Here is a 16762-nt window from a genome sequence, read left to right on the forward strand (position 1 = left end):
TTTCTTAGAATCATATTTTTAGGAAAGCTAATTTTGTAGCTGATGTCATTATTTTGTGTGGAAATGGTTTAGAGAATTTTCATGTTTGCATTAGTTGTGTGTCTCTGACTGCTTATGATGCCTTGTTATTTGACTCCTGGGACCTTGGGTGTTCCCGAAATTTTTCCCTCTTGTAACGTTATTTTGTTTCCTTAAAATAAGAAAAAAAAAACACGTCAACACGATAATCTAGCACGAATGTAACATCTTACATTTTGCACACAAGTACAATGGTAGGAAAATCTGTAGCTATTGGGGTATTTTCGTCAATTAGTAGCGTTGTATTTTGGTAGCTTCCGAGCGGTGCCGCGGAAACAACGACAAACTCATACATACCAAACGACGTAGTTTTCTTATTCTTTTCTGCTCTTTCCTTTTTTGCTTTGCCGTTACGCAATTCTCCCTCTTTCATTCTCCCCTTCCTGCAGAAGAAAAATCTGATAATTTCAAATTTCCAAAAACCCTAATTCCACTTCTATTCAATTCCGATTTTTTTTCAGTTCGTCCAATATTCATCTGATTCTGAATTAATCGCAGTAGTAATCCAGGTAAATTAATTTCACCAACATCTCTAAACTTTTCGGTAATTTCAAATTTTTAGGGTTTTTTTTAGGCACCTGAATTTACCTTGGAATTATGATTCAATTATGCAGAAATTGAGGTCTATAATGCAAGATGGAAAGACCAATCCCACCGAAACGACACCGTTGACGGTAACCTATCTATCATTCAACTTGTTTCCTTTTTTGCTGCTAGCTTAATTAATTAACATTGTTGCAAAAATTTACATTTTGAAAGATTGGGGCAGGTTTAGGTAATTAATTTTATGATGTGAAAGCAGTTGCTTTGTAATTAGTGGTTAAAATGGAGTTATTGATATCGCATTGAATCGGGGTTTCCTCTCGAGATTATTAAGGTGTTGCTCAAGGTATATAATGAGGATGAGATTAGATTGCGAGGTTTCGATCAACTTTTTTGGTGCACATGGTTTTGCAGAGAATGTAGTATTATTTCTCAGTTCAATTTAGTTTCCAGCAAGCTCGGTTATCGGGAACTAGGGCACCAATTATTGCTTGTGACTAATCTCTATACTTTAAGCACTCTTGTTTATGTACAAAGAAATGAAAATTTAGATGATCGTTTTGTGGCTGGAATCTGATTGTGTATCCCACTTTTGGTGCTGTCCTCTGTTTATTGCACTCTACGTTGCATTGCTGGATAAAAGAAAAACTTGAGAAACTTCGGAATTTCATTCCTTGCTCATTTTCTTTGATATATTGTTTACAATATTTGTAATTAGGAAAAAAACAATTATAATTATTTAGCAACTCCTTTTTTTTCCAGGCTCAGAATGGTACTATGAGAAATGATGGGGTCTTTCCTCAGCTGCTTACCTCAGTACCAGCTCTCAATGACGCTGCCTCTTATCTTTCTCAGACAACTTCATTATTTACACGCTGTTTCACTGATTATTCTGGTAAGTAATCATCCTTATTCCATATCGAGATTGGTTGAGTTTCTTATTCTCTTGTTTTCCCTTCTTTATATTTCTCAACGTATAGTGGGAGTGGGGAAGTGCCTTCGCCCATGAGCGGTAGGTCTTGGGTTCGAGACTTGGGAGCAGCCTCTCCATTAATGGGGGTAAGGCTAGCCGACATTCACCTCTCCCAGACCCTACGTAAAGCGGGAGCCTTGTGCACTGGGTACGACCTTTTTATAGTGGGAGTGGGGAAGGTGAGCTGGGGAGTTGGTTATGAAATGTGGTGTCTTTACTGTATAAACCTGGAAAATTATTCTTTTGCGGCAGTTTTTTTTTCTCTGTACATTGTCATTAGTTTCATTTGTGTTTTTTTTTTTCCAAGTACTCTGCGCTTATAATTTCTCGGAGTGTGGAAGTGATTTTTCATCAAATTATGAGTTGATCCGTTTTCATCCCTTTCAACCTTCTCCCATGTATGAGAATAATTCAATGAACACTTTGAAATAAGCTTCTCTCATGTACCTTTTGTATTTGCTTTTATATATTTCCGTACCATTTATTATTATGGTTTAGTTTTTATTTTACTTGTGTGCTTTTTTTCTGAGTTGTCATAAGTTGTGGATCTTACTATTTTGCAGTAGAACCTTCTTCTAGTGATTCAGAGGTTTCCAATGGACATGCTCAGGAAATGGTGACCTTTTGGTCTCGGCCAACTTTCGCCTCCCTTGCTACATCTAGCGATGATGTGTCTTCTAGTGGATACCATTCAGCGTCTGCAGAGTCATCTAGTTCTGCAACTGATGCTCCCTCTGTAGTTGATGGAACAGTGAGAAGTTCTTCAGGAGATTCATCAGGAAACTCTAGTGCCATCATCAAATCTACCAATGGTGGCCAAAGTGGCATTCCTTTATTTCAAGGGTATTTGTTCCTAGCATACTACTTCTTGGTGACCTATACTTGTAAAGTCTTCAATTGAAATGCGTTAACCATTAACCTAAAATATTTTATAAAAAGAAAACTTAGTAGAAGAGAGGAACGCTTTACTGCATTGCTTAAGACATCAGTGCATGGAGGACTATGTAGGACTCCTAAGCGAGAAGTCAGCAATACAGGTTAGCCGAATATTCACTAATGGACTCAATCTGGAGAGTTTATATTAACAACCCCCAGCCTGCCACAAATAGAGTTAAAACCCAAAAGAAGGATTTGGAAGAGCATATATGCTAACCACAAGGGCAACCCGCCCAAAAAATTTTAAAATAATTATTAATAAATATTTACCCTAACAGAGAAATAAGAAGCTTGACCCAGAAATTTTTGTATCTTGATGGCTATTACACTACAAGAAGCTAACAAAACTTTTACAGGGAATTGTGGGAAAAACATTCTGATTATGGTTACAGTGAGTAGGTAAGAATAACAGCAGCAGAAAAAGAAAGACAGAACAAATTTCTAGGAATCAGTGCTGTCCAAGAAACCTACATAGCTTAGAAACCATGAAGTGTTAATAGTATGGGGTGGCCCTTATTAGGACCCAAGTAATGCTTGTACCAGTTTTGTGCATCAAATCTTGAAATTCCACCAAAATAACCTTGCCACTAAAAACTTACCTCCTCAAGCAACTTCCCAACACAAAGTAGGAATATGATTCATTGCCACAGTTACCAGAGTAGCCTATGTGCCTCTTATTGAAACTAAGCCATACATTTGTCAGAGAAATATCTTTAAGCTTGTATTTCTGTGAGCTTCTTGTTTTTTGCATCATCTGGCGTTCAACTTAGTGGTGATTATTGTGTTGAATTTCAGCCTTATTGATCGAGTTCGAAAAACTGTGCGTGGGTCGGCAGATGATATAGGATGGCTACAGCGTGATCCGACAATGCCCCCTGTTGAAGACGGCACTGAAAGGTTCATGGAGATTTTGGGGGATATCAGGTGTAGTATACTGTATTTTATTTTTATTTTGCATATAGATCTTCTTATCCTTGGGAGCAGCCTCTCCATAAATGGGGGTAAGGCTAGCCGACATTCACCTCTCCCAGACCCTGCGTAAAGCGGGAGCCTTGTGCACTGGGTACGACCTTTTATATAGATCTTCTTATCATGTTGACGCCAGTATTAAATGAAATATTTCTCCCCTTGCCAGGCATGGTGTTCACAGATTGCCAAACTCAATGGTTTGTTTGTTGGTTCCAGGTATAATTTCTTCGAATGAAACACAAAAGGTTAATAGTACTTTAGTCAGGGAACGGATAAGGAGAAACAATGTCTCCATTCCCTTCCCATTTCTGCCCTGATGTGGCTTGCTTGTATGATGTGGATGATGCATTCAGGATCATTTTTGGTTTTTTCTTCGTCAAATTTGTGCTTTTCTTTTCAATCCTATATACTTGGTCTGGAGATTGGAATTCCGAAGTATTTTATATATCTTCATTTTGCTTATAGTTATGTGCTTATGAAGTTTGGTTACTTTTGTAATCAATAGGTCTTTTCAGCAACCATGGACCACTATATTTTGTAAATACAAAAACGAGTTTATCAAAACTGGGTCTGGTGTGCCATATAGCCAAGATTCATAGTGAGGTATTTATTTATTTATTTATTATTTTTGCTTAAAGAAAGCCCTTTTTCACCTTATTATTATATTCTCAACTAAGTGTTAATAATCACCAATCAGGCTTCAGTTGAAAAAAATGCTCGAGAGATAAAAGAATACATTGAGGAATTCTATTGGGGTTCCAAAAAACGTGTCTTGCTTCTGGGACATAGCAAAGGGGGAATAGATGCAGCAGCTGCTCTATCGTTGTATTGGCCTGATTTGAAAGATAAGGTTGCCGGTTTGGCGTTAGCACAGAGTCCATATGGTGGTAGCCCAATAGCTACAGATATCTTGCGAGAGGGACAGCTTGGTGATTATGTGAACTTGCGAAAGCTAATGGAGATTGTGATCTGTAAAGTGATTAAGGTATGTAAGGAGTTCGTGCGTGCATGTGACTATCTGGTGTATAATGAAAACAATGATAAAGAAAAATGTTTTTTCATTGTTCCAGTGTCATACTCAGTTGAGCTTTCTTGCCTATCATCATGTTTTCTTTTGGTTCCTGTAGTAGGGTGCACTCGTAGGTGGGACTTATGCTCTTAATATGTCTATATATTATTGACTGAGGTGTTTGGCCTGACATGAAAATTTTGGTGAAGTTTCAAGTGCTGCTAGGACTGATGATGGCCATTCAAGATGTGGGTGATGGGGGTTAATTTTGTTTTTTCCTGAGGATGGGGGTAGATAGTGTGAAGGACCCAATTTTTGTGCTTTCATATGCTAGCGGAAGTATGATAGTTATATTAATCTTAATAAGTTGTGATATCCATGGAAGAAACAATAGAAGTCAAGCATGTTTTCGGTGTTATGGTGCTCCTATTATGATTGTTTTGCTTTTCCGATAATGTTTCTGTTCTCATTAAACGTGTATTGGAGGTTACTATTGTGAAGCACTTCTCAGTTGATTTCTAGAATAATTTTTTTCTGAAATACCATGTCATCTTCTTCTGTGAAGGGTGATTTACAAGCCCTGGAAGATTTGACTTATGAGAAAAGAAGAGAATTTATAAGGAAACACCCGTTGCCAAAGGACCTCCCGGTTGTTTCATGCCACACTGAAGCTCCCATTTCTCCTGCTGTTTTAGCTACATTATCTCGTGTAGCGCATGCCGAGCTACCTGCCGCTCTTTCTGCAGGCCAAGCAGCAAAACTTCCAGTGGTAGTGCCCCTTGGTGCAGCTATGGCTGCCTGTGCACAGCTTCTTCAGGTCAGATATGGCAAGAAGAGTGATGGACTTGTCACATGCTGCGATGCAGAAGTTCCTGGATCCATTGTTGTGCGTCCAAAGCGTAAATTAGACCATGCCTGGATGGTATACTCGTCACTGTCAGATGACCCTTCCGAAGCAGATGCTTCTCAAGTGTGTGAAGCTCTTTTGACGTTGCTTGTCGAAGTTGGGCAGAATAAGAGACACGATAATGGGACGAAAGATGAATGAGGCCAATGACCTTTGCGTTTCATCTCTCGTTGTTATTTGTTCGTTGTAATATGGTATTTTATATCCTTTACAGGGTATGGTGCTCATTTTTTTGTATATATTTGTGCTCCTCTCCGTCTTATTCTTTTGATTCAATTGTAGGAAAGTTGAGTAACTGTTGGGCATGGACATGGAAACACAATACAGTATAAGCGCAAGCTCACTTGATTACTTCTGTTCTTTTTTTTTTTTCTTTTTTTTTTCTTTTGATTGAAACGATACGATTTTCATTGAGAAGCTCAGAAAACTGAGTTTTAGAGGGCAGATCCACTCGCAATGGTCTCCAATGCTAAGGCTGAAACAAGCGAGACGATGGGCAACCCCATTGGCTTGGTGGCGGACATGGGTACATGCTTCTTCAGTGACTATGGGGAGCCAAACCTTTGCCTCTTCCACAATATGCCCAATGTTAGACAAATTGGTAGAAGGCTCCGTGAGGGCACCCAGAATCTGGAGAGAATCACCTTCGATTATCAAATTTCTAAAACCCCCTGGACGCCGCCCAAACCATACCATCTCAAACAGCCAACGCTTCCGCTTGTAAATGAGTGAAAACATCCTTAAAAATCTTACAGTAGCCAACGAAAATTACCTCCATCATCTCTAATGACAATTCCCGCTCCACCTACCTTAAGACTCTCCCTCCATGCGCCATCAAAATTCATCTTAAGGCGGCCCGTTGGCAGGAGAGACCATTTAGGGTGGTCGGAGCAGAACTTTGGGGGCGAGATGTAGCTGTTGTGACCCTAACAAAATCCTACAGCCAAGATATAGCTCGGGCTGCTGCAAGGTCCGGAGAATCACATTTAGCATTCCATAGAACTGAATTCCTGCAATTCCAAATAGGCGAACAAGTCATCATGAAAATCTCAAAGTAATGGGGTGGGAACCGCTCAATCAGGTCCAAAGCCCAAGCCTTGAAAGAAATAGGGTCTTTCATTCGTGGCAGAGTCCCCAACGAGGAAGATATCCAGGCACATCGGGCAAAATGGCAATCCCTAATAGCAACTCCAGCGGGGGAGGTTGCTCGGGGGCCAGGCTTTCAAACAGGAGCAAATTGCTGGGGGGGGGATAGGCTCCAGCGTTGGGAAGCCCGAGTGACAAGCGAGGTCCGAGGAGCAGGCCCGGCATTGATTGCCAGCCCGAGAGCCCGAGGGCTGCGTCAGGTGTGTGCGTTTCACGCGCGCTTGGATGTGCTTCTTCCGATAAAAAAACAGCGCTGGGGCTGGCGACGCCTGTTTTGAAAAGTTACTGTTGGGAAGCCACGTGTCCGTTCAATTGCAACGGTCTTATTTTATAGACCATTGGATTTCCAACGGTAAAAAATATTTAAAAATTGTCATTTAATTTGTGGATCTAAGATCAACGGTTCACGTTATTAGGCTTTGTAAATTAAAAAAAAAACAGTTAAAAATTCTGAAATGTTATCGTTGTGCCACGTGGCACAATCTGGAGTGTTGAAATTCAAATTTTTTTAAATCCAACGGCAAAGATTAATTAGGTGAATAAAAATTAAAAAAATTGTAAAATATTCTTTAAAATCCGAAAAAAAAATTATGAAAAATTATAAAAAAAAATTGATTTTACTTTTCTATATATACCTTCTCATTATATTCTACCTTACACCACAATTTCATATTTTCTCAACTACTTTCAACCACATTCCTATATTTCTCTCAAAGTTTGAATCCAATTTTTTTCTAACAAAATGACTACTCAAGCAGGTACAAATTAGACGCTTCTTGAATATGTTGCGTTGTGTATTAGCTGAGTTCAAGTTACTCATGATTCACTTACGGGTAATGAGATGCAGTTGTGAGAAATGTTATTTATACCAATTATCTTGAGAAAATGGGTGGGCAAAGAACTAAAGAATCGATGTCCAGTCGTTGGAAATTACTTTGCCAAGCGTTTAGTACGTGGAGAGACGCCTTGGCACAAGCTAGTGGTAATTTTCGAAGTGGGGAAAATTTAGCGGATCAGGTAACAATATATTATTTATTTGTTTGTATTATTTAATTGTTAGCTACTTTCATTATAATTATTTGTTTGTATTATTTATTTGTTAGCTACTTTCATTATAATTATTTGTTTGTATTATTTATTTGTTACCTATTTTCATTATAATTATTTGTTTGTATTATTTATTTGTTACCTATTCTCATTATAATTATTTATCCTCCCGCATTGTGTAGGAACTTCAAGCACAAGCTTGGTATGGTGCCAAAACCAAAAGCAAAAACAAAACATTCACCCAGTTTGAATGTTGGAATATTGTCAAAGATTGTCCTAAATTCAAAATTGTGTCTGTCGGTCCAAAAGTTTTCATGAACAACACCCATCTATACTCTACACCCGATCATGCCTCGCATGATCATGATAAAGATGATGGAGAAGAAGTGCCCGAAACGCCCCCCATTGAACAAGCGTTGGGGTCGACCTATTTTCCAATTAGGCCTCAAGGTAAGAAGGCTTCAAAAAGAAAAGGTAATGCTTCCAAGAAAGATTATGCAAAGTATATGGAAGACCTTGCCCACCAAGGTGAATTGACTTTGGCTTGGAAAATGGCTAAATTTGAGACTGATAAGGCTAGAGATGATGCAAAAGCTGCAGTTTTTGAGAAAAAAATTGAAGCTGATGAGAGAGAAAGAGAACTACTTTGGCAAGAAATGGAACATAGAAGAGAAGAAAAAATGGTTGAACAAGATCGTAACATTATAAATGAGCCTTTAGAAGGAAAGTCTCCAAACTCTAAATATTTTTGGAAGTCGGAGAAAGCGGACGTGATGCGAAAGAGGCATGCAAGAGAAGCGAGAGTAAGAGGAAATGGTCCTAGCACGACAACAGAAGATCATCCTAGCACGACAACAGAAGATCTTCCTAGCACGACAAATTGGTTAGGTGATGATTATCCATTCACGAACTCATAATTTTCCAATCAATTCGGGTTGTAATTTCTTATTTGGATTGTAATTTCTTATTCATTGAATAGAGTACTTTATGTTGTTTCCAATTTATTGAATTTAGTACTTTATTTAAACTAAGAGCATATTTATTTAATTTGGTTATTTATTGAATTTAGTACTTTATGTTGTTTCCAATTTATTTAATTTAGTACTTTATTCAAAACACATTTAAACACACCAAATAAAATAACATCAACACACCAAAAAAAAAAAAAAACACACCAAATAAAATTACATCAACACACCAAATAAATTACATCAACACACCAAAAAAACACACCAAATAAAATTACATCAACATACCAAAATTACATTTCAACTCACTAAATGAACTTAAAAAACACTCCACATAAAATACAATAAACACACCAAATAAAAACAAACACTAATGAACTTAAGTATCTTCAGCACCCCTAAAGATTTTGCGTCAGCACCCAGTGCATTTATCCACTCAAGTGAACAATAATAGACCCCAGTGAACAGTAATAAGCCAAAACATCTCCACCCCTAACAAAAAATAGCCTAGTCAATTTTATTAAAATATTATTAATTTTTATTATAAAATAATAATTTGGTTTTTTAATTTCTGACTTCTTCTCTCTGACTCCCTTCTTCTTCTTCTCTCTGACTCCTGTCATCATCTTCTTCTTCTTCCCACATTTCCCACTTTTTTCTTCTCTCTGTACACCACGCCGTCGAACCCACCCTACTCTAAACATGGACACCCACCATCCTTGACCTGCACACACTGTAAACCCCTAAAAATCAACACCTACATATTCAAAATTCATCGAAAATATACAAAACGGAAAAAAAAGTTCTAGTTGCAGGAAGATCCATCAACCGATCGACGACAATCCGAGTTGAAGGAAGATCACGATTTGGAAGGGGGACTTGGTGTTGAATATATGGATTTATCAGGGGAAGGGGGTTGATGGGGTTCCAGGGATCGGGGTGGGGTTTTAGGCATTTGATAGGGTTCCAGATGAGAGAGACGGTAGCCATGACGTTAGTATGGCGTCAGATGAGCCGTCTCCTTCCTATGTCGATTTAGGTCGGCCTGTGGACTGGCTTGGGCTGGGTGCCAGTCTATTCCACAGGCTGGAGTTGATGCACTGACCCCCAGCCTGGTTTTTTTACTAGGTGCTGGCACATTTCACCTCCGGTGGAAGTGCTCTAAAGATATGTAAGGTTGCCTCAGTACTAGAATTGCATAGAACACACGATAGTTCTATCACCACACGTTTTTTCTCCAAATTCTACTTCGTTGGGATGAGATTGTTACAAAACTCCAACAAGCCAATCGCACCTTTGGGGGCACACTAGCATTCCAAATTCCAGACCAAAGTTTGGAGTATGAAAGTCTATTAGACAATGAGGATATTCCCCTAGCAGACTGTTGGAGCCAATTGCACGCTACGTGATAAGCTGATTTTACAGTGAAACGACCTTTTGGCTCAAAATGCCAAATCATTATTTTCATAAGAAAATGTCAAGATAAATCATTATTAAAAGATAATCATGATAAATGAAACCATAATGTTATCTTTTACCCTTACTAAAATTATCTTCACTTTTCCTTTGACTGTGTAGAGGTATGCTTACTCAACGGTCTCGATTACTCGGGTCGATGGTGTAATTTTGGGTCCAAATATTGCCCCCTAGTTTCCTTGAGCTTCAGCTCATAAGTCGAATGGTCTCAATTACTCGACTCAGTATATATATGTATATATATATTGAGTTGAGGTCAAGAAGCTCAGAACGAAGGCAAGCATAAACAAAGTGAAAACACTGTTGAGTCACAATAATACCATATCTAAGTCACATCAAATCTTTCTGCTTCACCAAACATGTGGCCTACCTTTCAGCTATCATGTCAGGGGAAGTGGAATCATGACGTCCATACATCATAAAAATTTGGTTTTTTTTTTTTTCAATCCACTTTTCTTGACTTCGGCCTAATGGTTTGTCTCGGCCTCCCCTATTTCCTTGACCTTAGCAGCCAAAAATGAAGGTCGACCCAAAATCAGGGTGAGATATATATATATATATATATATATATATATATATATATATATATATATATATATATTGGGCTGGATATCTTAGCAACACAGCAAACAAACCTTTTTTTGTGTTTTCTAATGTTGGTGTACGGGGCATTGCCCCCCTTTTTTCTTATGCATCGGCTTAATTAGCCAAATGATTAAGAAAATAATTTATTCATTTTCTTAATAAAAGAAAACAAAAGTGGCCGAACTAATAAAGAGGAGGAGGCCAACGATGCTTTATTCCAAGCCAAGATCTTAGGCCGAATAAAGAATTTTCTCCAAATATTTTTAACTTGACGAAATATTTTTCATTTTCGGCCGTCGAATGTGTTGAAAAATTACTATGCCCCCCGGGCATAATTATTTCACCAATTTTGGCTTTTAACTCGAGTAACTTAACCGAACGTGACTTCTCCATATCGGCTTTATCACCAATAATCATATAGATTGGTGTGGTTTTTTCAGCTAGGCCAATGTCTCAGCCTTGTTCGTAATTGGAACACTCATCTGACGAATCATTTTTTAAGTCAATTTTTGGCTCTGAAACTTGAACTTTTTCTTCTAGGCCTACCATAATTTCAGTCTCGACCACAAAAACAGGTGACCTAGGTTCTTATTCGGCCTTCTCGACAATCTTCTTAGGCCGAATGTTGGTTGTAGCCGAAGCGAAAAATTGCCTCCCTGTCTTTTGATCCAACCATTCTTCAAATGGAATTGATTTGAACCTAAGACAAAAAGACGTTTTCTTAGCGAGCCACTCATAGTATCGAGCTCTATCTTCATTTAACCATTGATCTTGTAAGTTGTGATGAACCTTCACCTTTCTCATTTGAAAGAAATATTTTTGCCTTTCTTCATTTGCTTCGATGATCCAGTCAAGACATTTTTGTTGCTCGACAATTTCCTTGAAGAGGTGCCAAATCTCACCCTCTCTGAGATCTTGATATACCATGTGAACTTCGTAGTTTTAGCAAAGGTCCCACTGAGTGTGCCAAAATGTTGACCCTAAAAACTACCAAGCCTACGTGGTGCGCAGGCTGAGTAACTAGTAAGCTAACTACGTCCTTTGGTTGATGTGGGGCGTTCCAACTCGTCAGCCGAGCTCGACCAAGGAGTAAAATATGTTGATGTTGCGCTGGGTGCGCTGCTGACTTCTTGATGTTACGATTGCAGCCGAGGAAGGAACACTCTTGGCCTTCGGATTCTAGAGCCTGAAGACAAGGCTGCTAGTTCTACGAAGTTCACAAATCGTCGATGTCAGATTCGATCACGGTGATTATATTCGTAAGAGTATAAGCACATTGAATCGACACCAGACTATATGGACACAAGTATTCGAAGCAGATGTATGTTTTAATCGTAAATGTGGTTTAGCTATCAGAATGCCGAACTCTAAATCCAACTTATGAGTATCTAATCATAAAATAACTTGGCGTTCAACGCACCGAGTTTGGTGATTCGTAACACCTCACTTCGCCGAGAAGGTTCGTAAGATGACCTCTGCCAATAAGGATTCGAAAACCCTTCTCGACATAGACTTGGATAAATAACAAGTCAGCCTTAACGCAGTGCTGTTTATCCAAACTGAAGGTGTTTCGCGATCAGCTGATTCTACGGCGACAGTGTTGTTTATCCAAACTAAAGATGTTCGCCGGTTGCCTGCACAGTGTTGTTTATCCAAATTGAAGATGTGTCGGCGAAAAAGAAAATAAAAATCTCAAGGTTGTTGAGAGGTTTCGCGTAGAGCAAGAGTTTGTGTAGGGCAGTTTGTGTGTTGAATTTGAGGGGTTTTTTTTCTTTGTTTGTCGCTTTGTATTTATAGCCAAGTTTCCTTGACCGCCAATCCAAGGAGTCCTTTCCCAACTATACTCCAAAAACAATATCAAAACAACTGATATTATCTTTAATATATTTCGGCAAAAATCTTCTTAGTCTCCTTATGCATGTAGACTTATACCAGAAGAGCAACAGATGTCCCATTGAAACCCTTTCACACGGCACGCATATTGTGATTCCATCATCAATTCTGATCACTTTAAACTCATTTGACAACACCCATCACCATGCAAAAATCCTAGGTTTCCTACCACATCATCACATCACCAAAAAAACCTAGCTTTCCTAGGCTCTCATCGTCACCCTAAGCCATCATCTTTTTTACCAAAAATATCGCATGCATCCTGAATGTTGATGTTCATTTTTAATTATCACCATATTTTAAATGGTTAATATCCTGACCGTGCATATCTGTCAACCAAAATTGATCCAAACCACATATCCACATCCACATCAATTTGAATTGTGTTGCCTGTTTCCAACTTGTAGATATATTATTTCCATAAGAAAATGTCAAGATAAATCATTATAAAAAGATAATCATGATAAAAGAAACCATAATGTTATCTTTTAACCTTACTAAAATTATCTTCACTTTTCCATTGATTATGTGAAGGTATGCTTACTCAACAGTCTCGATTACTCGGCCCGATGATGTAATTTTGGGTCCAAACAAGAACACACGATAGTTCTGTCACCACATGTTTTTTCTCCAAATTCTAAAGCACTAGGATAAGATTGTTGCAAAAATCCAACAAGCTAATCACACATTTGGGGGCACACTAGCATTCCAAATTCCAGACCAAAGTTTGGAGGATGAAAGTCCTTTAGACAATGAGGATATTCCCCTAGCAGACTATTGGAGCCAATAACACGATATGTGATAAGCCGATTTTACAGTGAAACGACCTTTTGGCTCAAAATGCCAAATCATTATATCAGCAACCTGCCTAACACTAAGAAGGATATATCAAATTAGATCAGACTCAGCCGCTGAGAACATAGATAAGAGAAGTTCATGGTACCACCCTCCATACTTCTGGTAAAAAAGATCTACCACCATGTCGGCCTGGCAACCAATAGGCTTTGGCAAAAAAATCTTAAAGGAGACTAGGAACGGGATCCAAAGATCGTCTCATATGTTGACACTTATGCCATCGCCAATTCTCCAGTGGGTCCCCCACTTTATAATCACCCGAGCGCCGCATATGCTTTTCCAGACAAAGGAAGAGTCTGGTTTCATTGGAGTCTCCATAAATGACATTGATGGGAAATATTTGGCCTTTAAAATTTTGGCAAGAAGGGAATTGGGATCCATAATAATTTTCCAAGCTTGTTTGGGCAGTAAAGCCAAGTTAAACGCATGTAGGTTACGGAAACCTAGTCCACCTGTAGCCTTTGGAGTACATAGTTTATCCTAAGATAGTTAGTGAATCTTCTTCTCTCCCTCAGACCCATTCCACTAGAATCTCGCCACTAGTCTGTTTAAGTCATCACAAAAATGTTTTGGCAACAAGAAGCAACTCATAAGATAGATGAGAGTTGTTTGCACCATAACTTTTACAAGTAACTCCTTCCCTATTGCACTTAAAGTCTTACCCTTCCAACCTTGTAGTCTCTTCCAGATGCGTTCCTTAATAAAGCCAAAGCATTGGTGGCGGTTCCAACCCACAATAGTCGGGAGGCCCAAATACCGATCATGTTTGCCAACGATATTCACCCCAATTACCCTCGCCATTCTCTCCTTATCAGGGTGCTTGGCATTTTTACTAAAACACATTTCACTCTTTTGTAGATTAACTACCTGGCCTGAGGCTTGACCATAGACCAGCAGTGCATCAAAAATTTGATTGCAATCCCCTACTGAGGCCCGAGTGAAGATAAAACTATTATTCGTGAACAAAAGGTGAGAGATTATGGGCACATCTTGCATAGAGAGAAGCCCTGTAAAAAGCCTTGTTGCTCCCTTACATCCAATAAGACGGTTAGGCCTTCTGCACAGAAGAGGAAGAAGTACAAAAAAGGGGATTACCTTATCAAAAATCCCGAGATGGATCAATGAAGCCCTTGGGAATCCCATTGACTATGATTGAATAGTCCACAGTAGAAACCATAGCCATAATGAGATTTGATCACCATAAGGGAAGCCTAGTGTTTGCAACACCCTCCGAAGATAAAACCACTCGATTCGATCGTAAGCTTTGCTCATATTGAACTTGAGTGATAGGAACCCATTTTTACCCTTTTTCTGTCTAGATAAGGCATTTGCAAATTCAGAGGCCATAATTAAGTTATCCGATATCTGCTTACTAGGGACAAAAGCAATTTAATTTGGTGATATAATGCGGGGTAGTAGTACCTTCAATCGATTACCCAAAACCTTTGATATAAGTATCATCAACACATTGCATAGGCTTATGAGACGGAGATGCACCATTTCCTTCGTTTTCTTTTGTTTTGGGATTAAGCATACATGGGTGAAGTTAACTTGCCAAAGCATCCTCCCTGAAGATAGAAAATCTTGGACTACCTAGGGTAAAATCACCATCAACTATATCTCAGTATTTTTGAAGAAAAAAAAAAGGCCTCATCTCGTCAGGGCCTGAGGCCCTTGAAGGGTGCATCTAGAAAATGGCAATCCTCACCTCCTCCTCGAAGAAACGTCGATCCAGGTGTGTCTGCACATCCTCAGTTACCCTAAGTTCCATTACATCAATGGTCTCCCCACCACCGGTTACATCAATTGTTTCGAAAATGCCTTAAAATAATAAAGGACGACATTTTCCACTCTCCTGTCGCCCTCGATCTACAACCCATTACTATCAGTTATGCTTGAAATGGAGTTTTTTGCCCTCATTTTTCACTTTTGTTCTTTTTAACTGTGATAAAAAGGGATGACCGTTTTATTACTATTTCACTAGTGAAGTAAATTGGTCGACCAAAAACAAAAGTCAAGTAAATTGGTAAGACCCTAAAATCTTTTTTGAATTATATGTTGATTAATGAAGTGCCTATAAAAGTGTTTTTAAGGGTGTGTTTCGGTGGGACTTTTAAATTTCAAGTCATTTGCAAATCTTTCTCATATGTCTTTTGTAATGCTCATGTGGTGTACTATTTATCACTCCTATTTAACTTTTTGTTATCCATTTTTTCATCACTATGCCTAAATCAAGTTTCTCACAAACATACCCTTACGTCATTTTTCTGAAAAACAATTGAACAAATGGAAGTTCCAGTGATTTTCAAGTTCATAGGTAGCTTATTTTGATGGAAACTTTCAAGTTTGATGTTTTGAGTTTGGTGAAAAAATGATGCGAATTAAGCTTACTACAAGACTCAAATTAGGCTCAAGAAAATGAATTTAGGCCTAAAAAGTTTTTTGATGGTAGATGATGAAATTTGGGGCTTTCGTTATGGTTATCTTCTCCAAATTCTTCCATTTGAAAATTTCGGCGGCAGTCGATAATGGTTGGTTGTGGTTGTTTTTACTTGAAATACATTTAAAATGTTATCCTCAACCTTACATTACTTCTTTTAGATAAATCAATAACGTTGAAATGAACTGTCATATAATGTGTAGTTTTAAGTCGAGTTTTGAATGCTTGATTATTTTTGTTCCTACATTTATTGAGTGTAAGTGCAATATTAACTCTATGTAACTAAGAGTCAATGTGACTATGTAATTGAGTGAGAAACATTATGTAATTGAGAGAAAATAACATTATATTACTGAGTGACAATGATAAGTAATTGAAGCCCATGTGTCTAATTTCTTTCTTTGCGTTAGATTATGTGTGTTCATTTCTTATTAGTATTAGTGTACTCTTCAATATGTAGACGTGTATACAAGATTTTTTTGTAAAATTTATTTGTCAAATATAATTTAATAAAAATGACACAAAAATAACGCTCATGATGATTGAACCTTGCAAATTGGAGAACTATGATACACCACAAGGAAAGATTGCGCTATCCTTTGGTGATCTTGCAATCATCAACAAAGAAACCATGTCATGCGTCTATCTTAAAAAAATGTCTAACTTTCTTCTCCTAATTGTTTGTCAAGTGCACAAAAATAAATAAACAAACACAAGACTCTCTTTGACAATGTGAGAAATCAACTGCAAAAGATGAAGACTTTCTTCAGTAGAGCGAAAAAAAGGTCACAACTAGAAGAGACATAGAAATAAAGAGAAGGAAAAAACCAAGATGGATTGTGCTGACTCTAAGATAAAACAGGAATGTTCTTGACCTTAAGGCAAAAGGTAGGGGTCGACAAAAGCTTTATTCTTAGTTTTTCTCTCCATGAACTAG

The 16762-nt window shown here is 38.2% G+C and overlaps 1 protein-coding gene across 1 annotated transcript; it reads left to right on the forward strand.

Annotated features, from left to right (window-relative positions):
* Positions 1-373: 373 nt before the first annotated feature.
* Positions 374-5766, forward strand: LOC103438970 (uncharacterized). Its single transcript, XM_008377515.4, has 9 exons — positions 374-587; positions 693-752; positions 1384-1516; positions 2158-2437; positions 3326-3454; positions 3666-3715; positions 4005-4102; positions 4197-4484; positions 5074-5766. The coding sequence occupies exons 2-9, from the start codon at positions 708-710 to the stop codon at positions 5554-5556; spliced, it is 1506 nt and encodes a 501-aa protein (XP_008375737.1). The 5' UTR covers positions 374-587; positions 693-707; the 3' UTR covers positions 5557-5766.
* The last annotated feature ends 10996 nt before the right edge of the window (positions 5767-16762 follow it).

Source organism: Malus domestica, chromosome 07, assembly GCF_042453785.1.
Source record: "Malus domestica chromosome 07, GDT2T_hap1".
Lineage (NCBI taxonomy): Eukaryota > Viridiplantae > Streptophyta > Magnoliopsida > Rosales > Rosaceae > Malus > Malus domestica.